General features: G+C 43.8%; 1 protein-coding gene across 1 annotated transcript; it reads right to left on the reverse strand.

Annotated features, from left to right (window-relative positions):
- Window positions 1-355: 355 nt before the first annotated feature.
- Window positions 356-26,501, reverse strand: Flo2 (flotillin-2). Its single transcript, XM_084598646.1, has 9 exons — window positions 26,104-26,501; window positions 20,980-21,061; window positions 20,311-20,525; window positions 19,239-19,471; window positions 15,306-15,425; window positions 13,385-13,599; window positions 10,947-11,130; window positions 6,491-6,637; window positions 356-5,199 (listed from the first exon to the last, which is right to left on the reverse strand). The coding sequence occupies exons 1-9, from the start codon at window positions 26,150-26,152 to the stop codon at window positions 5,167-5,169; spliced, it is 1,278 nt and encodes a 425-aa protein (XP_084454772.1). The 5' UTR covers window positions 26,153-26,501; the 3' UTR covers window positions 356-5,166.
- Between the last annotated feature and the right edge of the window lies 1 nt (window position 26,502).

Genomic DNA, 26,502 nt, shown 5'->3' on the forward strand with positions numbered 1-26,502 from the left:
AACGCAGCATCACATTTTGATTATGCAGCAGGCTGGTACGTATTGACAGCATTGCTTTGGTTGGTCTCCCTACAGTGTTGAAGGAGAAACCCCACTTAACTGGTATATGCCACCAAACTGTTTAAAATGTCTTTTTCAGGAATTTCAGTGTTCCTGAAAAGTATGTTGGATGGAAAATTCATTTCGCACTTAGTCATGGGAGCATGAATGGTTCAGTTGACTGGCTAAAAATCTTCAGGAATTTCTGAACTCTCGCGGTTAGCTTTCTTGTGAAACACATTGTTGAGCATACACCACTAGTTTCTTCCACTTTAAAGGGAGAGAGAGACGTGAAGTTTCAAGAACAAACTCAGAAAAAGCTGCAAAAATGTATTTATTGTCTCTTCACATTAGCGGCAGTTGCAAAGCAGCAGAGCTCTCATACACATTTTTTTTCTGCTTTCGTTTCAATCATCAAGTACCACCCGTGTGCAAGCACATGAACCATGTGTGACAGTTTTGAAAAGGGCTTTGCTGAAGGTTACAAATATAGCAGGTTTCAAGTCAAAGGACCTAAGCTGGAAAGCAACAAATAAATTGAAACGTTACAGAACAATGTTTCTTAACTCTGCTTTTTTTGGGGCCAAAAAGCCTGCCTGCCAAACAGTGTCCTGGCATGTTGGGTGTTGATGACTGGACAAAGGTGCAAAATTTCACTGTGCAAATACTCCAAATATTTGCACAACCCCAAGCCACCATACAGGAACAGAGAAGAGAACAGACCCCCCCCCCCCCCCCTCCAATGCATTTCACTAAAAAAAAAAAACTGCTGCAGTGAGCAAGTCTTGAGGCTTAGCAGGACAAATTGCACTTCACAGCAGTCTAAACTCATAGCATAACAGTGATGGATTCAAAGTTATTGACATTTCCTCATCAAAGATTCCAATGAAGAGCATCAGAAGTGGCAGTAAACATACTGAATGGTATCAAATGTACAACTGCCCAAATTAAGGTTTGCCTTCAGAAACCAATGCGACGACATCCTACCCTTCATACTACGTGAACTAAACCCACACTTTGCTCTGCTGCAGGCTGCTTGAGAGAAAGTGTGCATATTTTTTCTTTCATGTTTGTGCGCAAGAGCAGGATAATTCATTATACAGTACCTCGTCACAAAAGTATTTCACAAATCTGAGTGTGCTTATTACGCCAGTATTGCACAAGTTTGTGCCAATCATTGCTTCCACTACTTGTCTCGGAAGTAGATAGCTGCTTCATATACACGCACTACAAATGCAAGGTGTGTCCCAATATCCACAATTCCTGAGCAATATGCTAAGCATTACACAGGAATCCTTACACTAGTCCTGACATAATCGGTCTTTTTTTTTTCTCCTAAAGCAGAAAGGCACGCCATTATCCGAAATAAACAAGTCCAAGCCGAGTCAGTACAACATACTAGTTAAACAATACAGTCCTTTTTAACAAGATGCTGTAAGACAAAGCAAATGCAGGTTGAGCAAGCTGGCATCACTTACTGTTGCACTCCTAGGAAGACAGGCCATTGCATCTTATTAAAACAAGGGCAAGTTGCACTTTGTCCAACATACATGAAATCACGTCGCTGACAATGATGCCATGCCATAAGTGCACATTTTGACAATGCTACAGGCCTAGGGCCAAGCTGTTGGAATGGTGAAAACCGGTTTTCATTTCTTCCCATGAACATTCAATCCTTCTAGCAACAGGCTTCAGTGTTGCTATCCTGCCAGAGATTTTATGTTACTAATATATCTACCCACTATAAGGCAGTTCGATTTGGACAAACCCGGGAATTACCAAAGACTATACGCCACCTGTGTAATGTACGAGTGCAAATTAGCCAGAGAGTATGTTGAGAGGGGCAATATACCCACCTTCACTAGCAATGCAACAGTTGGCAGGATCCAACCTAAACCAATGTGTTACATTTGGCAAATGGGCAAACGCACGTTGCAGTCTGTAAGGCCAAAGACGAGCACTGGCTTTCCAATGTTGGCAGGTCATTTGGGTAGCCTTAATTTCACAAAATTTCAACGAAATTAAAAGCAAAAATTAAGTTGCAAACAAATAAATCCTCCATTAAAAAGAAGCCTAGGCATAACAAATTTTTAGTACAATTATGCTTTCAATTGACTGGATCAAAGAATATTGTTCCTTGGCTCTGCAAGGAGCTAGCTACAGTGGCTAACCTCTGTTCCATTTTGGCAGTGTAGCATATGCAGTTCAAATGGACATTTCCTACCACACTTTCTCAGAATGAAACATTCTCAATGTTGAGTTTTACTGCATAACCACAAAAGAACGCAAAGATGATTGCCTTTCCCAAGCATCTAGCTTTGCTGCTTATAGACTGAATTATGTATATTAAGCTTGAACATCAGCAGAGATGCTACGCACCAAGCCTTTAAGAAGCAGTACTGGCAGCTAACCCTAAAATGATCGAACCATGAATTCACGGACAGCATGAGTCTGTGCATAAGCCTTTCACATGGACAGGGCAGTGCCTATTCTTGTCCAAGATAATCCTAGACGTGTAGAGCATCGCATGACAGCAAATCCACTAGTGACGAAAAGAGTGAAAATTCGTTGGCACAACTAAGACTGAAACTTGTTTATGAATGGGACATTGACAAATGACTGGATAAAGTATCTAACTGTGGCAGTGAAAGAAGAAGACCACTTTCTTCAGTGGCCATCGCCTCGTCATCTTTGATTTCGTATTCCTTAGGTGTGCGAAGCGAGCACTACCATATCATCTATATAGTACAGTATGTTCAGAGATAAAGCCTGTTAATAAGCCATATTTCACAATTTCCATATCAAATCGCCAAGCTATATCAAACCAGGCATAGTTTTTCCCTAAAAATCGTGTCAGGAAGGGTGAATAACCAAGGGCTACGGCTGGCTAGTCGTAGCGCGATCTCCAGACTGCTTGTCTTGTCTTTGGAGACTGAGTTGCAAGTGCACAGTTAATGCCCCACAGCAATTTTAACTGCAAAAAAAAAAAAAAAAAAAAAAAAAAAAAAAACTGAAGGTGGCAGTGGGACAGTAACAATGGATTCTACATAAAGACATGAAAACTGCCCTCTCTTGATTTCTAGCGAAAAGCTTCATCAGAAAAACTGATTTTTCCTTTTGTACACAGCAAGAAGTGTGCGATACAACATCATCTTGCTTTTACATTAATTTTATTGTAACTCCCATTGTTCTCAAAGTATGAATAAAACTTTCAGTGTAAAACAGCTTACAAAAAGTGAAATCAGCACAGGTACACACACTTGAACTAACCTTGCAAGTAAAAAGAAAAGTAAAGTAACAACAAAAATAGGTGTAAATAGGACTTTTTTTTTTTTCCTTCAAAACAATGTCACCAGGAACAAAATAACGGTACAAAGGCAAAAAGAACTCGAAGGTACAATTAAAATTGCCCTGAATACTCGCTACCGAACATGAACACAAACATCTACTCAGGCACTTGTACCCGACAGCAAAAACATGGCCTGCTGTAAAAAGAGCAAAAAGTACAAAAGAATATGCAAAAAAATGCACAAAAATCAATGCTATGGCCATGGCGCCGAAAAGTGCCACATCTTGGTATAGCTAAAATGCGCACGCAAGCTTCTGGAGCGCATGCGTGAGCTTTCAAATAGTTCATTGAGGCCAGATGAGATTTCAAAAATTGAGAAACCGCATGCTACATCCCGGGGGACTATAAAGAGCACGCAAGTGCACATGCTGGCTTATATTGCAGCTAATTCCTTTGAAGTGAGCACCTCAATGCTGCTGAGTCAAAGTTTAAACAATCGAAGGAAAATATCTAGGCCACTGTTGCCAGAAAGAGATGGGCCAATGTTCTTGCGAGTACTAACAAATGACATTTCAATCGCTGCTGCTCTCGAGAGTATTGTGTAGGAATTATGTCGGTATCCAAGCAGTACGAAACCTACGGATGCCGGGCAAAACTTGTGTAAAAATTAGACCGTGCCATTACGCCATGCACAGAAGCGTTCATTCGTCACACTGGGGAAAAAAAAATGAGACTAAAAGGTTTGAACGAGAGAAAAATGCATCACATTTTTACAATTTATATAATTCGTGTATGCTAGCATGCCACATGGCGTCGGAATATCCGAGCGCTGGTTCGAGTTGCATCTAACAAACGCACATGATGGCAATTTCGAATCCACTGACACCTAAGCCTGCAAAAGCCTGGCATCAGTTACTCTGAAAGGAACATCTTTGTTCTCACAGTTGCATACAGTTCATACATGAAATGGGCACAAAGGGGTCGTCTAGCGCTAGAAAGTAGTGCGACTGCAGCTGAGGTCAACAGTTCTTCAAGCTTGAACACAAAAAGGGTCTCGTAATCGCACACACCTTTAGCAACAAGGACAGAGGACACACTGCTCTAATTTCGCCAAAAAGAAAAAAGAAAAGAAACAGTGACTGCAGAAGCTGACTGGCAAGAACAAGTGTGACAAGGCTGACAAGGTAGACAACGCTGCTATCATTACATAAAAGAAAGTCGAATAAAACAAAAACCCTCCAGACAGTCTGAAATCCATTGCACAAACAAGTGGCAGTATAAAAAAGAAGCAAAACAAACAAGCGGTACTAGACTGAGCTTTAACGTAACTGCAAGTCCAATCAGTGTCCAAGTGGCATTTCTGATTCGGCAAAAATGCACTGATAGCCCTGCTGCAGTCGCACTACCCGGTGTCTGTCCAATCAAAAAAAGACGATGTTCGGAGGCACTAGACGGTTTTTCATTCTGGTTTGCTCCAGCTCCAGACGACTTACTTCCGCCTGCAGGTGCACGACAGCATTTTTTTTCCTCGCACTCTTCTACTATCCAAAATAGCTTGCTGCATAAAAAGTGCACCGAGTCTCCCCTTTCCCCGATTTCCCTGCCTGTGAGTCTGGTCAAGCCAAACAGGGAATGCTCCCGACTAGCTGGGTTGCTGCTGCCTCGAGGAGGCAAAGCAAACAAAGCAACACTGCAAGCACACACATACGTACAGTGCGTTCACACACACATGTACATCGCAACACTCAATGCTACAGCAGGACCTCCATGCTTCCGCTTCCATCCTGGTACCCTACACTTCTTGCCACTGTCTCTCTTCCAAAAGGGGGGAGGGGGGGTTACTTTGCCACTCCAGGGATCTTTGACATCATCTGCAAGTTGAGACAAGAATACAGTAAGAGTGAAGAACAAAAACACTACCGACACAGGTTGTCGCAGTGTGATGCTGCCATGAAGCATTCAGAGGTGGATAGGCACCTCCTTACTGGAAGCATGATGTTGGCAGTCAATTACCATAACAAAATGCAACAAGACAGCATGGGAAACATATAAGAGCAGCAACCTGTGCTCCGGTGCAAGTGAGGCAGTCCCTTCTACGCTCTCTTGCGATGCCTGGAGACAAAGCGCTAATTGCGGAATGCCGCCTCAAATGCAACATCCATGACGATGTGATGAGTCACGCCCAAGTACACAGGCCGTGCTGTGTGCAAAGCAGTGCAAGCTGGCTTCAAGCGCAATGTTTCCGTCGCAAGCTTTTTTCCTCACCTTCTGTCAATACGCAATTTTTCAATTTTCTTAAAGACAACCTAATAAGGACAACCTAGAACTACCAAAGCAGTCACCGCGAAAACACCACAGCAGAGTGTGTGGGCAGCATGTTCACCACTTCCAGAAGCCTTGCCGCTGCTGTACACGCCACAAGTTCACTCATTTGGCATGGGCAAGATACTGCCACTTCACTTGAAAATGTCGCAATGTTTTGCCATGAATTCAGACAGAGTGAAAATTCACAATTTCTGAATGCTTAGGAAGTTTGAATATAGTTTAAAGAGTGAAAACTGCAACATGAAATGATTGGCTTAGTTGGCTTGTGAGGTTTAGGAGAAACTGGCTAGAAGAGACAGTGTAGTGGAGGCCTCCGGAGTATTCGACCACTTGGGGTTCTTTAATGTGCACCGAAGTCGCATAGCATACGGGCGCTTCACATTCCGCCTCATCAAAAAAGTGGCCACTGCGACCAGGGTGCAGTGTAAAATGAATCATACTTCAATCATGGTGATTTAACAGAGCAAGGGACAGGAAACAATGATCAAAACAATCAAAACCTTATGTCCCATCCCATGTGCTGTTTCATCACCACATAAAAACCAACTAGCCTGCCAACTCCCTCAATGTCAACAGTATCAAACTTTTCTAAAGTATATTCACATACACCTACTCTGTGGCTTTCCTTTGTAGTAGTCGTAAGGCTGTGCTTGAAGGGGATACTAATTACTAATGAGTAATTATGCCCAGCAGAATATGAAGGAGTAATTACTCCCTCATACTCTGCTAGGCGTCTCCCCTAAGGATTGGAGGAAAGCGAAGGTGACTTTGCACATGGATAACAGCGACAAACTACATCATTGCACTGATGCAAGCAAACTATGTCGGGTCACATGCCTTGGTGAGGTCTATGCCGGTGAGTGCTTGGACGGTGGGGGGTATCTGGCTGACCAACTTGGTGACTTCGGCTGTGGTGCGGTCTTCTCCGCTGATCATCACGATCTCGTCAGTCTTGGCCAGTGGAGCAGACACCTCAGCAGCAATCTGCAGATGCACAGTGAAAGACGAAACCAATGGAATGAGGACGGCATGATATAAGCACAAGAGATATCTTGCACACAGCCACTGTTTGCTCACTCTGTTGCCCCGAGGCATACTACTAACAAGACAACATCAAAAACGTCAATGCAGCTGTACGGCTGCAAAGAACGGACAGTTTCTCCGAATCTCGGAAGAGAAGTTTGAGCATGGGAACACAGCATGATCGGGGGGCTTAACCAACTCGGAAGCCAAAGCATGGGTGAGGTAAGTAAAATATATGAATAACATTCCCCGACACTGACTTGTCTCACTAAAGTGCATGTCAACACTCGGATACTGCATACGTACGGTAATTAGGGAGCAGCACTTCCTTAATCTGGATGCTGACACTGTGCAGCCACCATTTATGTAATGACACCTATTTTATGACCAATTAGCATGAACCTGGCGAACCCTATACTATTTAAAATCGTTGAAGTTAGTGCCAATGTTTCACCGAAGTCTGCCTGTCTGGCCCGACTCGCGAGCATGCCCCTGACAGGCGCTAGTCTGCAAGTGACATACATGGCTGGACACTTGTTGGTTAGCGGCTTGCATGATGTCACGAAACCAAATGATGTGGCCAAGCTGCCAACATGGGCAGCACTTTTGAGATGCGAATCAAAGCCATGTGATTCTTGAATCCCAATTCAGACATGATACTCCCAGGCCATGCAGGCACGTTCGCATGGTTTGTTTGAAACTGGGCTTCATATCCGTGTCTCGTGTGATCTTTCGCATAATGGGGCAGGTTTAGACTAGGTACTGCGTGCTGATATCTAGTGGCGCCATCTCATCGCATTCCAAGCTCAAAAAGATTTATGTTGCAAAACACAAACCCTTCATATTTAGTGCAATTTTGGCCAAGCTAAGTTTTGCTAATCATTACAGAAAAAGCAGCTGATAAAGCTCTTCAAACCTTCCGCAAAACAACTGCGCCTGCCTACCGTTCTTCACCAAATCTCTACGGCAGTGTTGCAGCAAACAAGATGAGACCAACAGCACCATTGCTTGAACAGCAGCAGCTTGGTTCGTTTCGTTGTCGCCACAAATCATATGAACGTTCGGCTTCTGATTGAATCAAGCAAGTGTATGCATACCAATTTGGTACACAGTTAAATTTATATATAGCGAGCCTCTATGTAGCGAATTCCTCGATATTACAAACCCTTTCGATCCCCTAACATTGCCCCCATCGAAGTGCATGTATTTGAAAACTCCGTGCAACAACCATAGTGCGGCGGTGGACCTTGATATAACGAACTCGCGGCGGCGACTGTCTTGGCTAGCGCTGAATTACTGGAAATTTGGCAGAACCCCGCAAGTTTCATGACGAAAAAAAGAAAATGCATATTAACGTGAGGGGAACATCTACCATAGCAGCAAGCGACCACAGTTGACAAAATGCGCCGTGTTTCAACACCGACGGCACATCTATGTGCCAAACGCAGCAGTATCCGCAATTTTCGCTTTTGAAATGTGGTACCACACTAGTTGATGCTTAAAAGCAGTGAAGAATAACAGAACAAAGAAAGACACGGGGTGAGCAGCGTGCGTCCATCGCTGCCACGCGGTTGCTTGTGGCCTCCCGGATGGCGTCGGAAGCAGGAGCAACGATGGTGGACAAGCGGGAACATGCGTAATGACGTAGGCCACCCGCCCAAGCTGATTCCTCCTCCACCTGCCTTTCCCCACGCCGCGCTTCACCACTTTTATAACCTCGACCTCGAAAAGTTCAGATTTACTGTAAAAGCTTTCAAGGTGGTTTCCATTACAATCACTTCTTGTACGGTTTTTGTTCTGCATTGTACTTTTGAGTCTTCCGACGAAAACTGCATATAACGAAAACCTGGATGTAATGAAAGATTGTGGAAGTTTTAAAATTTTGTTATAACCAGGTTTAACTGTAATACAATACTGGGTGACCAAATACCACTTCTGTGCAGATTTTGAGCTCTGAGGATGGACAAGCATTCTACCGGATACGTACGATTGCACAACACGCAGTACAGTCAAACCTCACTTAGCGAACAAGTAAAGAAAGCAAATAAGTTCAATGCAGCCAATATACGTAGTAAAAAATTTCGTAAGAAATGTACGCAAAAGCAGCACAATTTCATTACTGAAGAAATGGAAGCTCAGCCGATCCTTACAAGAGAACAAGGAAGAGAAACCTTTCCGTAAGTTTTAGCGACATTTATGAAGACATGCACAACGATTCCGAAAACCGCAGGAAACCTAGCGCCAGATAGTTCGGCTTCTTCGCACAATACTTTCGAAGGGCAGGCCAAGTGTCCACTAGAGTGGCTTTTTCACATCACAGCTGTGTGGTGTGGAAAACTATCCGTCCATGCGAAAGCTTCAGCTGTTTTCACCATCTCCTTGACAGCTGATGTGAACACATCATGACTACAAGACTACAACCATCCCCACGTCTCTTTCCATTTTGCTGTAAACTGCCGCAGAAGGCACAGACTCACGCTGCCCACCGGGTTAACCATCCATGCCCCTGTAACTTCTGCGGGCTGCTGGCAAATGCCATCCGTGCGAGCACTGCTCAGCGTGGGAGTTCAATATATGCGTTTCTATATCTGTTTCATGACAAGCTGTATTTTATTTATAAAATACAAATAATTTGTTTCTTAATATTATGCAAGAATTTAATTTGTAATCTCAACATTCGTTACATCGAAAGTACATTGCATTTGCTACTGAGAGTGTGCGACCCGAAACTGAAGCGAAAACCGAAGTGCTAGCGCACCTGATCCGCATTTAGCTAAACCATGCTAAATCAGCAGTAGTGTTCTTGGATTTTAGAAAGCATAGAGCTAAGCAACTTTGACAGTACTAGGTCTCTTTTAATTATCTTTTCTCCACTGAAGGCTACTAAATAGCTGAATTCTAGCTTACACGAAAAAGATTTGATGTAGGTATACAAGCAGTCTTATACCCCTGTCACACGAGCAAATTTAATGTCATTCGTATCGAATGACATTAGAATCTAATGTCATTATTCCCATGCTACACGAGAAAATTTAATGTCATTAGGTTCGAATGACATTCTTCATCGAATGAGTTTGGGGAACTCATTCGCATTCGATCGCGAACCGAATGTGTACTCTTGACGCCAGATACGCAGCAGAAACAAGTAACGCAACAACATATTCTGCCACATTGAAATTTAAAAATTATATTTCTAAAGTTTTGTTTTAAAACCTGTTAATTTAGGTGTAAAATTATTAGCACTGCAGACTCTCGCGGAACGGCATTACTCTCGGTCACAGCAGTGGTCCAGTAATGGCAGCGACTCACGATCATTTTGGGCTCTGTTCCTTGGTAACCGCATCTCCCCGTATGTTTATCTCGGAACTATTTAAAGTTTTGACTGAGCGCCTCACAGTTTGGACGCCAATTGCATGCTCTACGTGTCCTCCGTGCGTCTCCGCACTGTGTATCTGCGCTCCGCTGTGTTCAGCCATATTGTTTGTTTACATATTTCGGATTTCTGGGTGACTCGATACTTGGCTTGGATTTTTATGGCTAAAGTGCTACAGCACAGCCAAAAGTAATGTTTTTCGCTTGAATTATCGTACAGAAATGTTTTGATCAGCTTTAAAATGTTACATAGTGATTTCAAACGCCTTTTATGCGCACTGATGCTCCGTGCAGCATTTTTTGTAGCTGATCGTAATTGCTACCATTTGCGAATGACATTATATTTTACCGTGTAGCACCGAAAGAAACCGAATGACATTAAATCTGCTCGTGTGACAGAGGTATTAGAATATTCTATTTTGTTCTTGCAATGTAAGTTATTCGATTAATTTCAAGAACCGCCCAAAAATGAGAATGATAAAAAGGCATCACAACTGGGTAATGAACAGTAAAATAAAAACACAATTCCTTCACATGTAGCTAGAGTTCGAGACAAAATTAGGATGGTAGCGTCCCATCACTGTTTGTGCTCTTTATGGGCAACATATTGCGCATAAACACAAATATAGAGCAACAAATAAACTACAAAATGAAAGTATACTTATATAAGCGCAGGAAAGGCGACCCAACAGACAAGAGCACCCCGTCCAGTCCTTCCTGTCCATTCTGTCATCTTTGTTGCGCTTATATAAGTATACGAGCACAAACAAACTAGCCCCACAAATCATATTAGTACTACAGAATAAAGCTGCGACCCAGCGCGTCAAAGAGCTTTTGGTTTGCACTCCAAGACATGTTATTTAGAAATGGGAGGAGCACGAACGCTCAAATGGCTCACCTTTGGTAAGGTGTCAAGCACCAGACTGAGAATGGCAGCATCTCCAAACTGCTTGTAGGCAGCTGCCTTCATGCGCATTCGCTCAGCATCGGCCTTGCCCACGGCTTCAATGGCATAACCTTCTGCAGCACCAATCATCTTAATGCGCTCTGCTTCTGCCCTCGCCACATCCACAGTCTGTGTCCTGCAGTCACAGGGTACATGCCAATGCAGATTTGAACAAACAAAGAATTAGCCTAATTTTTGTGTGCAGGCTTCATCCCTTTTAACCTAAAGCTTCAATAATGGATATACAGTGGTATTTCAACATCCCTGTTTTCAACAACAAACAGAGTACAATATTTTCCGGGAGTGCCTTTGTAAAATATATGCTGGGTATTCCGTATTTATCTGCCCGAGTTAGAAAAGTTCCCCTGCACAAACTGCTGGATTACTCGGGTTCAAATGCAGACTTGGTAACCTGTGATGGTTGTTTTTTAATAATCTAATATAACACCTGAACTTGCCTGCATTTTTCTAAATCATCAAAAAACTGCAGTCGTCTACGGCGGAACTTGCAAACAGATCAGCTGATCGACAGACTGTGCCATCTGGCGAAGTGCGAGGCCGATCGTGCCAATGCAAGATATTGGTTGCTTCGAAGTTTGCCAGATGGCGCAGCCTGTCAAATTGGCTGATCTGCTCGCCACAACGAAAAGTTACGCCACAGACAACTGGGCCCGCTTGCACAAAACAATCTTAAGACTGTCTTAGCTAAGTCCAGACTTAACTGGAGTCTAAAGAATAGGCCACTAGCATGGCCGCTTAAGACTGGAGTCAAGACTGGGCTTCAGTCCTGACTTGAATAAGTCGCTTGTATGATTACGTCTCCAGTGCTGTCTTGGTTAAGACACAAGGATGCCAGGTGTCTAAGTAGAGAAATTAGAGAAATACAGGGATGCGCTGGCACTGTCCCTGCTGTAAGATGTACACATTCCGTCAATTTTGCGTTGTGTAAAATCCGTGCCATTGCTTTTTGCGGCTTAAGATTGTGTTACGAGGAAAAATGCCCCAAGTGGTTGCTGAGGCTGTTCTGGGAAGCCACTCTGGTGAACATGAACCCGAAGCGTTCGACGTTCGGAACACGAGCCGTCTTAAATAAGCTTGGTCTTTCTATGGACTTAGCTCGGACTTTATCGTGCAAGCCGGCCCTGCAATTTTTCGCCAATTCCGAAAAATGTAGGCAAGTTCAGACGTTGCATTACATTACTGAAAAACGTAGACCATCACAAGTTACCTTGCAGTCGGTGTTCGAGCCCGAATAGTCCAGCAGTTTATGCAAGAGTGTAAATTTAGAATGGCCTGTACGTAAGTAGTTTTCTGCATGGGCTTCCTGTTTTCTCACCTTTAGTAATGGCTTATCCTGAAAGCAGCAGCAAAAGATCTGAAAGACATTCAAAATTCTAAAAACTGATACGACTATTACTAATACCCAGCTACAAACCTAACTGCAACTATAGAGACTTGTCTGTAATAGTTTAAACGATCACAACTTAATTTACTAGCTGCATAGTTAACAAAAATTATCTGATTTGTGATGCCAGCCTACACTTGCATTTCTATATAGTAAAAGACACCTTTTTTAAATCTTCAAAATTAGTGGGGAATCCCCCAATTTCTTGAAACAGCTGGTAATCCCCAGTTGCAGTTACGTACCCCTTTTCCTAACAAGGTACATAGTGTTGAAATTCATTAAGGCACATTTACAACCCTGCTTTCGACATTAGAAAGTCAAGCAAGAATACAATCTGCCAGGCACGGCTTGTTAAAAGAAGTTTCTATTGGTGGAGTCAGCTACATCAGTGATTGAGACAAAGTACCACAGATAGTGCTAAAGAGGACATCACGGGGCTGAAGAATTTGGAGGAAGGACACACTCATGGATGTTAATTGCCTGTAGCCTCCCTTTCAATGGCAAGAAAAGCTTTCATTCAGTACAGATACAACTCCAATGACACTTGCAGATGACATCATGATCAGTGTCAATACCTGCCAGTATCAACATCTATGCTGTGCAACCAGTGAAGGATCAGATGAACGATATGCTTTGGCACTCCACAGTGGGTGGCTTATTATAGCTCATCGCATCCACATTGAAACAACACCAGGTCTAACAAATTCGTAGACGGGATGAAAGCACAGCTGGTCAAGGCACGGGCTATTATCCCCTTGCCATGGTTCAGTAAGCTTTCAAGAAATTTTGCAATTAAAACTCCAAGAGTGGCGTGAACGGCTAAAAATAAGTATGAGAGTACTGATCACTTCCACAGAAGTGCCTCTTCAGCTTCTTGAGCTAACTACAGTCATAATAAAAAAGATGAACTTTAGTGTATGACGTGAACAGAACAGACAGAAGCCCCGGGTGTTCATGAGAACAGGACGAAGAGCGAATGCCACACCTCTTTCCTTGGGCTATCATCTCCACGCGGTAGGCCTCTGCCTCGGCCGGCAGCCGGATAGTGGCTGTGAGCTCCTTTTCTCGACGCAGGATCTCCTTCTCTTCAACAGAAATCTGCTTGCGCCGCTCCACGACATCGATCTCAATCTCCTCATTCCTGATCTTCTGCTTCATTTTGGCAGCCTGGAGCTCATATGCTAATTGGGCTTCTGCTTTCTGTAAGTAGGCGACAGAACAACGAAACAATAAGTGTATATGCAAACACATTCTAGCAGAGCTAGCCAACAAAAATAATTAGACCTATCAGCTGCAACCATACATGCAGCGCTTAGTTTCCAATGTTTCAACAATCAAGTGTCAGCTTTGAAATAATTTCGGGTTGTGAATCTTCCTCATAAATTGGGAAACAGTAGAGCAGTCCGCAAAAGCAATTCAACAATACCAAAAAAAGTTTGGCCCTTTGAAGGAGAAGAAAAAAATGACTGAAGAAAATCTATTCATCCTATGTGGGTGTGCTTGCATCTGTATACATTCCAGAGCGCAAGTTGGCAAAAGTGACTGATCACTCCATCATGGCATGGAAGGACACTAACACCATTTACAAAGAAAAAAATTCTACAATACAGTAGAACCCTACCACAGTAAACTGATGTAGTAAAATGAAACAAGTCCCAGTTCATCTTCCATAGACAATTTTACAATTTTCTTCCTTTACTAAGACATGTTTGCAACAATCGGTTATAGTAAAATGCATCTGGGCACAGCGACGACTTCCCTAAAAATGACATCACCGCACGCGCACAACCTAGAAGCAAAAAAAAAAAAAATATATATATATATATATATATTACATATACACATTCCGTATGTCCCAGCTAAATGTAGCTAAGGTTTTAAAGAATACTGTGAGTGCGAGCCCAGTGAAACCAATTCAGAACTGCTCAGAGTCACCTATGCTAATCTGCAGTATTTTTCTGTTCACTGAGGTTAATTAGTAAATACTAATTAGCTTTTAAGCTGATTTAAGCTGAATAAGAAACTACTGAAAGTTCCCAGCACAGGGCAGAGAATGAGACAGTGGTAGAAAAATGTGGAGGCGTGGCATGTGCAGTTTTGCCATGCTTGACTCACGTGCATTTCTCTACTAATGCCCCCTAAATGACACAATCAGTGGAAGATCGCACCGTGTTCATGCAACATTTTGCTTTTTACATGAGATCAAGCTCGCATTGTTTTCATAGTCATATTGTATTCATGCTAAAGCAGCATCCACAAGATGTGAACATAAAATCTCATAACAGAAAAAAAAATTGCAAAAAAGAATACAAGAGAAGGTACTTTGGAGAGTTTTTTATAAACCGGTAAGACGTCTTTAGAACGCAGCCATTTAATTACCAGGAAGCATCTCCTGGTCCACATCAACACCAACAATTGATATAGTAAAGATTGCCTGTCCCAGTGACTTTACTATAGAAGGGGTCTATTATGAAATCTGTGGCCACAAGAAGCTGTATTCATACAAGTCAGCTGCATTTTACACCCATTAGCAACCGAGAAGGCAGATGACCAGATCAAAAGATGGAGATTTAAAGATAAGGTGGGTGCAGCTGATCGACATAGCATCACTGGGCTAATTGAAGGTCAGTGGGCTTCCTTTGTAAAGGTAGCCACAGCTTGTTTGCCGCCAGTCTGTGGCTCCCCCTGCATAGAACTTTTGCATAATTATGGCCCCAGAATAACAGGCAGGGCCTTGTTTGTTTGGGGGACATCCTGGGCATGTGACGTGCCCTTTGCTGATCCTGTTTATCTCGTCATGGTGCAGACTGCCCAACGTCCTTGTAAAAGCTTTGAAGTTGCTCAGTTTAAAAGCATATAATCCAAAAAGCTAATAGGCAGCAAAGTGTGTCGTTAAATTTGCTTACCCGAGCATTGACCTCGCCGTCAAAGTTGGCCTTCTGTAGTTGGTACATCCGGTGGGAGTCCTCAATTTTGGTGTTGGCACCATATTTGACATCCATGGCAGACTTCTCACATTCTGCCTCCTGCAACAGAGGGGCATCAAAAAATTTCGTATTGAAGGAAGAGATATGAAAAGTTGCATAAGAAATGGTGCAAACACACCAGCTTCACTTTTAGCCTGAGCCACAGTTCAAACTGAAATATGCAAATAGAAAGTACTACAGGGAAAAAAATATGTGGGGCTAAAGGGTCAACTTTTGAACTGTTGTTCCAATTTCGGTGAAATTTTCAGAGATGGTTTACCTTCCCCTTATTTACTAAGTTTCATCACCTTAGCGCAAACAAAAAAAGGCTTTGGCTGTCATACTGAGTAATTAGGTATGATAGCTTAAGAAAACTATCATTTCAAAAATCATGAACGTGCACTAACCGTTTCTGCTTAGTTAACTTCTATGTAGTTCACTGTGCGGGATAAGGCCTATTGCGGGTTCTTTGAGATTACGGGAACAAAATATTCACCCAGAAACCACCTTGAAACCAATCTTTGACAAAAGAGTTTGGAAATGGTAGTTTTCCTAACCTTGCAAGTACTCTTGCAAGTTCAAACTGAGAAAAATGAATTCAAAGATTTTGGAACATGCTATTTACATTTAGGGCCTAAAAATCAAAGTGGCCTGGTGCATACATTCGGCCATCATTTTTAATGCGACAAGGCTCTGTAACGATTGCTTCGAGTTGCCTCTTTTGTTTCAGCTTTACAGCGGTCCAGCACTCTGACTGTGCTCGTGAAATCCTTTCCTTGGTTACTTGGTGGGCGTGCCCCCTTCGCCTGGGCTCCATATTCTATTACCAGCTTGGCCAAAACTTTATAGCCAGGCTTCCAGTGGTGCGAAAACAGCGTTCGAAAGTTACGTGCTGCATTTTAGTAGATCCAAGCTTCTATTTCGCTTTACCAGCCAATCCGCTGTTGTCACGGCCTAAAATCTGCCTTGTATTTCTGTTTTTCCTTTTTAGCTGTTTGTTGTACTCTTGATAGCAGGTCCTTTTTGGCTAGAGAGTGCACAAAACAAGCATTCTAACTTAGGGGATACACTCTGCGTTAAGTTTATTGCTCGCAATGCGGCTGCATCTTGAAATCAGTGTTCACAGGCGCTTTCGGTGATGAGTGCACCCCATATCGCAAAAAAATTAATTTTTCTACTGTACAGATAACAACGAAAAATAAATTTCTTTAATACAAGCATAACCAAAAACAAAAATTTAAAAATCTGTTTTTATGATGAAAACTGTAATCTCAGTCTAGCATCCCCGTTAAAGGGAAGCTGACACGGTTTTCAATTGGCATAAAATTTGGTGGTTGGAAAGAAGGGGCTTTATTAATCATGTGTGTCAATTTTTTCTGTAATTAGTCTATAAAAAAAGACGAAATCACTTGTTGGAAACGTGCCATGGGCACGCCCTGTTTGCTGCTGGGAGCAGCGGGGGCGGAGCGTATAAACTGGGGAACAGGCAGATGTGACGTCAATCGCGGAATGCAGGCCGGCCGTGCATTTTGCACGCTTGCTTCGCTCCATCCCACGCTTTAGTGATCGACATGAGGTCAACCAGCAGATACGCAGCTGTCGCGGAGTGACTTGCCGAGCCCTTCGACTGTGAGCCTCTTTTGCTCAGTGGTAAAATAAACGCCGTTCGAAATTCGAAAAATATTTTCCTCGTGTCATTAAAAACAAACATTCTTGTTAATGCAAGAAGCGACTAGTGGCTATCAGCACGGCTTTTCGTTGTGCGAATATCAATTGTTCAGGCGGCATGGCGTTTTATAATTTTTCAGAGGATAAGCGACTTTCAGCGCATTGGGTCTCTGTCATGAAAAAGAAAAATTTCTTGCCTTTGAAATTAGCTGTGTTTTGCCCTGATGACGATCATCAAATCTTGGCAGCGATTGTGGCCACTTAGGACCCCAATTAGATCCACCGTTTTCTCATTGTTCCCACACCTAAATAGGTTAATACCGTTGTTGCACAGCTGGCTTCACCGTCGTTATGCTTAACCGAAGATACCGAACTTAAAACGCTATTCGCGGCTCACTTGTTGCACAGCTCGCTGCCATTCTCGACTACGTCAACAATTACCTATTAGGTACAGCAAACGAAATGCATGATCGGTGGACCGAAGCTGCATTTGCAATAGTCATTTATAATGCAGTGACTGTAATGCCATGCTGCTTGCACAGCAACAGTGCGCTCAAGTATCGTTTGAAGGCAGCACTGTCTCCACATGCCGCGCCTTCCGCAAGCTGTCCGTGGATGCCTTGCGCTAGCGTCAAGAAAGTGTGCTCAAATTTATCGTTATCTTAAATAATGAGCCCACGGATAACGGAATGTCAAAAATTAACCCCTATTGAGGACCGCTGACCCGTACCAAGATGCTGGTAAGAGTGATAACTGTGATACAAGCAAATTTCTCTTCACAGCTGTGTAGAGGCAGTCGCCACTGTGCGTCGTGGTTCATCAGATCATCTTATATACATTACCTCCTCTGCTAAGGCGGCGCCGTAATTAATGATATCTTCATTTCATTGTGAGAGAAAGTGATATACAGTAGGCAGTTCTATGAGTAGCCCGTTTACTACAGCACTGCTCAATCTCTAAGCGGTGTCTGCTGTTGTGCCGATGCAAAATAATATAGACCTAGCGACGACCAGGGAGTGTGCTCGGCCAGTGTGCCCGTCCGGCGCGCTCGCTGCCGGCGCCGTTCCGTTAAACTCGCTTCATCTGGCGCTGCAGGTGCTGCGAACCTGTCTGATTTCACAATGCGGTTGAAGCCGGACAATTTTTGGTGTTGAGTTGAACAGTGCACCACGCCAATTAAATTCCAAAGACAGGACGGGCTGCAGCTGCAGTACATGTGCATTTGTCGCTACGCCGCTGGGCGATACTCGAAATTTGTATAAATGCGCTGTGAACTAGTACTGCATCATATATACAATGCCTATTCCTTTTGCTGTTGCTACTGAAACGAGCTTTAGTGTGTAATGGGCAGTTGTTATAATGGGCCAGCTCTTCTCACACAAATGTGCTAACTTTGCTTTCACTGTCGACGTAATCGACAAAATCTTTCACAGCGCTGTTTTTTTTGGAACAGCAGGTTGCTCGAAAACGTACGGTAAGTGCCCAGGGTGTTTTACATTGTTCGAATAATCAATAACATTTTAAATCGAGCTGCCAAGCCAGCTGAAGCAACGCGCACGCAGCAACAACGCTGGCGCTGGCCTGGTATACCAAATGACGTCATGATGGGCCCGGCCAATTATGGACAACCGCAGCGTTTGCTTGGAGGGCGGACCCGCTGGTGCTCGTTCTCTTGTAAAAACTGCTGTTTGCATTCATGATAGTCTTGTTCAGGGGGACAAAAACTATGAAATGCAGCACAGAACTAATTTTTTTGCGACATACGTTCCAGCTTCCCTTTAAGAAAAAAAAAATCGATATTAGTGCTTGGCAGTATGGCTGCGGAGCGTGATAAGTACCCAGGATTTTATATCAAGCGCAATGCTGAAAGATGTGGAAAAACACTGATAGCCTGAAAACTCAGCTTTCACCAGTGCGCTTCATATGCATACGGCAGCAAATATAACTGCACTCTGCTTGTATTGACTGCATCAGTTCAAAACTCAGTCAAGGCGCTTCTCTTTTTCGTTATTTCAAGTTAACCTCAAGAATTAATTCAATTTAATTATTTTAAATTTAATTATATCAAAATCACACTTTTGATTAAAGATATTACAAGTGCTTGGGGATGCTAGTCCTTCTGTCCATTAAAAGCAATGTGTCTGTAGGCTATCAGAGGCCTCCATATGCACCACAGCCATGTTAACACTGAAAAGTGACACACACCCTGATGCCAGCGTCCCTCTCGGCCTGGGCGACGCCAATGTCGGCGTCTCGTTTGACAGCTGCGGTGCGGGCGCGCCCCAGTGAGGTGAGGTACTCGACCCGGTCGAAGACATCCTTGATGGTGAAGCTGAGGATCTCGATGCCCATGCGGCCAATATCTGGTGCTGCGACTTCTCGCACCAGTGAAGCAAACTGGTCCCTGTCCCGATAGACTTCTTCCACTGTGAGTGTGCCTGCACAGTACACAGTAAATAGTATGTCGCTATGCTTGTAACATTAAATATGTGGTGTAGCTTTTTATTTTTTTTTTTTCACCCATGATGGCACACCTGCAAGTCCAAAAAATAAAAGGCAGTTCAGAGACAGGCCCATCACAATTGCACGTAACTGGCCTTCGATAGCAAGACAGCATTGCAACCTATAATACCTGTTCAGGCGCACAATAATATATTTTTTCAACTTCAGTTGATCGTTTTGAAGGTATTTCTGCTCTTAATCTAAATGGCATGCTTCGAACAGAGCGTGCCTCTATTATTTAAAACAGCCAGCGATACAGTGAAAAATCAACATTTTGAACTTCAATCATTTTTGGATAATTCTAACTGTATAAGTTTGTGTGGCCAAGCTCTATAGCAGTTTATGTATAAAAAAGCCCGTTAATTCGAACATAAATCTGTTTTGCCATTAGTAATCAGAACTATGTTCCACCACGCCAAGGCAGTTTGGAACCTGGCACGTGGCCGGGGAAAGGACTCGTGAAAGATCCAATAGGGCGGTCTAGTCAGAAGGCTGCGTTAGGCTGTGTTGCCATAGAATGTTAAGACAAGACAGAACCTATTAAATATGCAAAGCCTAAATATGCATGAAACTGAACCTGCTATGAGCCGCGCAACGGCCGCCATTAATTCAGAAATCTGGGCAATTCAAACTGCCACTGTGGTGCCACAGCCAATGCCTATGTAATGCTATAGTGGTTGTGACTCAAGAGCTTGCTAATTCGGATACTACCTGAGCTTTCTTGGCCCTTCCTTTTGGACACAAGACAAGGATTCGTATGGAAAGCAGAACTCACCCAAAATTGCACGCAGGTGCCCTTCGAGTGTCTGCAGAATGACTGCTTTTATGTGTTCCACCTCCTTGCCCAGGAACTGCTCGGCAGCTGTTGAGAGGAACTCTTTCTCCGTCATCACCTTGCACTGCGCCACCCCGGTCACAGTAAGTGGAACACCCTGGGATGTCTCCACGTGCTCACAACGGGGTGTCAGAGTCATCACTTCTAGAGACAGCCTGGGAAAGAAAGCAGCAGCCTTCTCAGGTACAAGCAGAAAAATCGCGGCAAAATGTCGCCAATCTTCCCAGTGTCTGTGGATCCTCATTAAATAATGCCTAGAGCATTAAAAAACAGCCCAGTATTATTACTGTCACATGCTGGTCTGTGTTCCTGAGAAGAACTTCCTTGTCTGATTCCTATGCCCTTCCAGGAAAATGCGACAGGCCCATGCTTAGAGCAGAGTTCCATTTGTACACCTAGGAGAAGATGGTAAATGTTACATGTTAAACTTGAAGTAGAAAACTTATAACCTGCACAGCTGCCCTCAAAACTATTTTCCCTGAACATAAATATTAGAGGAATGCCAAAGATAAACATGAGTTTGTGTTCTAACATAGAAGAGTGCATGCAGGTATATTCCAAAAGGGGGAGAAAAAAAAAAAAAAAAAACTTATGTGCTTTGTTACCCACCGTTGCACATCTGTGACCAGCCACCATGCCCAGGCCCAGCCACCTACTACCATCTTTTTGCCAGCATTTCCACAGCAACCACCTGAGATAAAGAAACCAACAAATTTTATAAACATCTCTATTGTCATGTACGAAACCATCATGAGAACTCAGAAGTACTAAATATCATATCAAAGCCAAAAAATAAAACTAAAAATGCATATGCTACAAAGCAAATACATCAAGGTAGTCTTGAGCCGATGAGCAAAATTCAAATAAAATCAGCCCAAGACTAAAGAAACGGGAGAAAACGGCATCCAATAGTGAACACACAAACGCCACATGTGTACCGTTGTGTTGTGTTACTTGCTGCACAGTCTTCTTTTCAAGTATGAGATTACTTATGAGTCATCTTGCACACAATACCTCAGTGGATAAGACTGTGCCCATTATCTTTCTAGCAAACTAAGTACCAAAGCATGCATTGTTATGATTTGTCTAGCTGGAATCCTTGAAGACTCGAAGAATTCACCCCTCAGAAGTTTAGTAATGCTGCTTCTGAACTTCGCTTTTCCTGTGTTCTTTGCATATCACCTCCAGCACACGGCCTTATCACATTATTACCTTTAAACATTGAAAAACTCACCCTGTTCAATACCATTTTATCCCTTACTGGTCACGTCAGACCAGAAAAATCATCAGACCAGAAAAATGCAGGCAGAACCTTCGTGAGAATACAAAAAGTCACAGCCAGACACTTCACTTCTGAGTGATAACATTTATTTTTGAGAGACGAACGTGTGCCCATCAGTTCTTTTAATAAAAGAGAAATGTAAAGTGAAGAAGTTTCAACAATCTACACAACCAGTTCAGCAATTTCTTGTGGTGATGTTAGCTGATGCTAGCTCAAATTAAGTCACAATGACTAGATGGTCTTTGATCATAATACTAGCAGTTTAGTCACAAATATTAACTAGTCCACCTTTTTGGGGGGAATATTCCTCAGACAAGGTGGACCCATATTGGAATAGAATTACAATGATAGACTAATATGAAAGAGCACTGAAAAAGGGGTGAGGAGTAGCCTCAGTTCCCAAACCGAGGCAATGTTTCGACAAGGGGACGAAAACAAGTACCCTTGTTGAAACTTTGGCTTGGCTTGTGAACAAAGGTACTCCTGCCCGACTACAGTGCCGGAGCACCAGATTTTGATCTCGGCCGGCGGCGGCTGCGTTTTGATGGAGACGAAATTAAGAGGAGTCCGTGTGCTGTGTGATGTCAGCGCACGTTAAAGATCCCCAGATGGTTGCAATTATTCCATAGCCCTCCACTATGGCTCCTCTTTGTCTCTTTCCACTTTCACTCCCACCTTCCTCCCTTCCCTTACAGTGGGGTTCAGGTGTCCACAGAACAAGTGTTACAAATGCTGCTTCTTTCCCTTCCTTTGAACCAATTATTATTGTGAACAAAAGCTTCCCCTCAACCCTTGTTCAGTGCTCTTTCGTACAGTGTAGCCATCTTTCTCTCGTTCTACCAATGGTGGACTAAGGACTTCAGTTCATTCAAGCAAATTAACAACACACAGCGAAATCTTGTTGAAGCGTTTTGGGCAACATAACAATTCAACTGATCTCGTATACTGGCCACCAATAATTTGAGAACAAAAGAGGGAGTGAAAACCGCAGCACAGCTCTGTCAGCACCTTCCAGCTTTCTTTCAAGGTGCCTCATCGTTGTCGACAGAAGGTTGTCAGCAGAGGTGTCACGCTTTCAAGAGCGAGAGTTAAAAATAAATTAATAAGCCTTGTCACCACCGGGAATCAAACCTCCATCCCTTGGACCCCCAGCCCAGCGCTTTACCAACTGTACCACGCCTCTGATTGTTTTTCTTCTTTATTGCATGAGAAAACTTTCGTAAAATAAAAGAAAAAAACTCCACTTACTTAAACTTGTCCATGTCTAAAGTTACCGGGCTGCTTAATATAAGCCCGCCATATCCTTAGCCCGACAATGCACCATAATCAAAACATCAAAATTCTAGGAAGCAAACACATGCATCTAGATATGCCACGTCCCTGATCGTGAAACGCTCTTCATAATTCCCCTTGGTTACCGTGTGGATGATGGCGAGGTTCTGCGAGTGGCAGATACTGCGCCTTTCCTTTCCTGTAGACGAATTATAGAATGCTGATGAACTTTGATGCATTCAATAAAATGCTGGTTGTGTTCGACAAGGGGTGCGCGATGTACTGTCACGACAGGTTATGATGTCACCAGGCGATTCATGCATATACAAAGCTGACCCCGCCGGGCGTCCGATCCAGGCGTCCGTGCAGCGCCTTTCATTTGCCGCTTCCTCGAACGCCGCACCACACAGCAAACAGAAGCAGAACCAGATGTCTAGGAGACGTTAGTACAGCAGGCATCAGCGGTGTTTGAAATTGATTCACAGAATAGAAAAGGCGCAGTATCTGTCACAATTCTCTGTGGACACATGTACCTCACCATAAAGGAAGGGAGGAAGGTGGGAGTGAAAGAGAGGGAAACAGAGGTGCCATAGTGGAGGGCTACGATCCACCGCTATAATGGCTTTCGCCTCATCGCACTTTAGTGGTCCAAAGTGCTCTCTAGAATTTGTTTCCCCTTTTAAGGTCTATTCTAGCAGATACAGTGTTAGATTCTAAATACAGCACTATTTTCCACCTAAGCTTTGGTGTCCTTGATCCTTTAAATGATGAAAACTGTATGCATGTCTAATGTGCACACAAATAGTAAAATGGCACTGCGAGCAGCTCTAGAAATTGAACCGTCCTACATTCAAGCTATTTCAACCTCCTGGTTTTGGGGAAAGAGATAAACATTTGTACTAATCACCTCGTAAAGAGGCCTAAAAATGTATGTATCTGTACCAGCCTTTTTGACTCATAAGAAGACTGGTTTAGAACTGCAACTTGCTTCAAGTATTATACGAAAGTTGATGAGTGGAAGAAGGCTAAATAAAATGCTCTACAATCTTTAAACTCTTTTTTTCCCACCAAAACAGCTCGCATCAAACTTTCTACAAGCACTTGTAAAAAAAAAAAAATATGCACAGGGCACCACGGAGGCCAACTACTAAAAGATAAAAATAAGCTGAGTGGTTTTTCTTAAAAATTCGGTAGTATTCAGCATACAAACATGTTGTACACAAGTGAACCACTGCCCGTTTACCAGACTTGAGGCAAGCACGACAAAATGCATCTGGCTGTTTACAAAGGGCACAGCATCTGTGGCCAGAAGAACCACCATGCCTACATAACGTGCTCATAATCCCATGCACAGACTTCCTTCACAAAAAATACAACTGAGAATGCCTTGAAGCAGGTGGCCTCTTGAAGTTAATCATGTCTCGATCAGGAAAAGCTACTGCGTGGCGTGTACGACGAAGCTGCTTGGTACATGAACACATGACATGGCAAAGATAAGCTCAGAAATCATCATTGTGGCACTGTGCAGAGTTCCTTCGTCAGGTTGTTTCACTAACAAAAATGCAAACTTAATGAGGCACACTGCTGCAAAGGTTTTCTCCTGCTGTGTGCATGGCACATATCTTTTATCAAGGATCTGTCATTTAATAAACCTGGAGGTAAGATATGTTTGCTATTCCATCTTGTTCACAAATACACAAAATAAGAATAGCAAGGCATGCTGAGAACTGTCTAGCAAAGTTTTAGCTTGAGCTAAGTGGTCATTACGCGACACGAAGTCAAAACTGGTGAAAGGAATGAAAAACTCACTATAAGACAGGATGGTGCAGTCAGTCCGACTCCTAACACTCCCCCCCCCCCCCCCCCCCCCTTTTTTTTTAGGATCAGCTCTCGTTTCTGCAGCTATGTCTTTAATTAGTTCCTCCTATCTTCCCAAGCAAGCAGGAGGCCTGACAACAGAATGGATGCAGCTATTGTTTCTGCGTCATCAGTCAGACTACTCAGAGCAGCAGCCCTCACTTCTGACACCAAACCAGGTAGGAAAGGTATGGAGGTAAGGAGTGGAGGTTAGTAGAAAGACTCGCTAACAATACTCCTGCACGGAACGAACCACATTGTACGCTTCATGTGACCGCCATCCATGCTGCCACCTCAGCATGAAATGCATGAAAGTTGAGGGGATCCTTTTTAATATCCTTGACGTTCGCGGGACCAAATAAAACCAATTCAACCCGCGTTAAAACGGGTTCGAATTAACCAGGTGCGTTCAGATCAGGTATTTTCAAGCTGCGCATTCCAACGGTTGCGCGCCTTCGATCCGGCGCACACTGCAGGCCGCCGGTACGTGCCAATGCGTGTTTAGCAGACCGACAAAGCGCAACAGAAAAACACGTCCACGTGCCTAGGTGCGGCCGGCTTGGCTCACCCTTGATAACCTTGTGCGTGCGCGCTCGCGCGCGTCCTTCATAGGCGTTATTACTTTCTTCTCTCTTTTTTTTTTTTTTTTTGCGTTGATCAACTTTTTCAGCTGCGCGATTACAGCCGCCAAGGCATCTCAAAAACTGTACACCGCTAAATGACGGTAGTTAATTTGAGGAAAGTTCCGCAACAGCTGGTCTGAAACTAAAACATGTTTTTGTGACCAACGATGTTGACTCCCTGCATACAGGGTAGGAAAATTCGCTTTTGCTGCGTACTGGAGCCGGTTGAGAGGCAACCCGGGGTCAATTCGCTTCAACGATTTCGCCCTAATTTCGTCATCGTTATTTGACCTTCGCTCTTTCTCACCGTGCGGCCAATGCTTCTCTGCGTAGCGCGCTAAAGAAAGAAATAAGCATGCGCTGGCCACACACAAAACGGCGCGAGATTAGCGCGTGTCAATTACCGTTCGCAGGCCAACCAAAGCGCGTTAGCGCGATTAGTTGAGCGCGCGCCAAGCAGTCCGTTCGCGCCAGCCTCGTTCACGTTCGGGCCGGTGCGTCTGGCGAAAGCAGCACTTTCGCTATCACGCCTCCCGCAAGAGAGAACAGCTGACAGAAAGACACAAAACAAGAGCGAAACCGAAATCCGTTGTTTATTTTACGAGTAGGCCTAGGCAGAGCGGCTGTTTCCGTGCGCGCGGACACGACGGGTAAGCAGCGGACAGTGCAAACGCATCGGAGAAAACAAACCCTACTCACCGGACACTATGAGGGCCTCGTTGGGGCCAACGGTCTGTATGTTGCCCATAGTTTATCCTTCGAGTAGCCACACAGCGCGGGGGGATCGTGTTGCAGAGAGCTGCTCGGACAAAAGACGCCGCCACCACCACTCAGTGGAGCCAGTCGAACCACGACCTCCCGCCGAGTCCCACCATCGAGTAACCGGCGTCGAAAGCTCCGCGAGTTGTGTTATTGTCGATGAGGCAAGGGTTCGTTTGCGTATCCGATGCGGAGATCAGAGCGTGAATGGGCGTTCCTGCAGGGTTTTCCCGGAGATGTTTGCCGCGGCCGCAAGCGCAGGACAACTCCCACTCCTCATGCGGCGAGTATTGGGCGAGGGGAGAGTTGGCTAGCTTCCGTGCGGACTGCCTTGCGTTA

Source organism: Amblyomma maculatum, chromosome 3 (genome assembly GCF_055883805.1).
Source record: "Amblyomma maculatum isolate TAMU_Amacu chromosome 3, ASM5588380v1, whole genome shotgun sequence".
NCBI classification, from domain to species: Eukaryota; Metazoa; Arthropoda; class Arachnida; order Ixodida; family Ixodidae; genus Amblyomma; species Amblyomma maculatum.

Bases quoted from the DNA above. Each gene is read 5' to 3' on its own strand.
- Flo2 (XM_084598646.1), bottom strand. From the start codon at position 26,152: ATGGGCAACATACAGACCGTTGGCCCCAACGAGGCCCTCATAGTGTCC. The intron at 11,131-13,384 runs GTGTGGCATTCG...CTGTGACTGCAG, and splicing joins ATGATAGCCCAAGGAAAGAG to GACACAGACTGTGGATGTGG. The intron at 6,638-10,946 runs GTGAGCCATTTG...GTGCATCTGCAG, and splicing joins TGCTTGACACCTTACCAAAG to ATTGCTGCTGAGGTGTCTGC.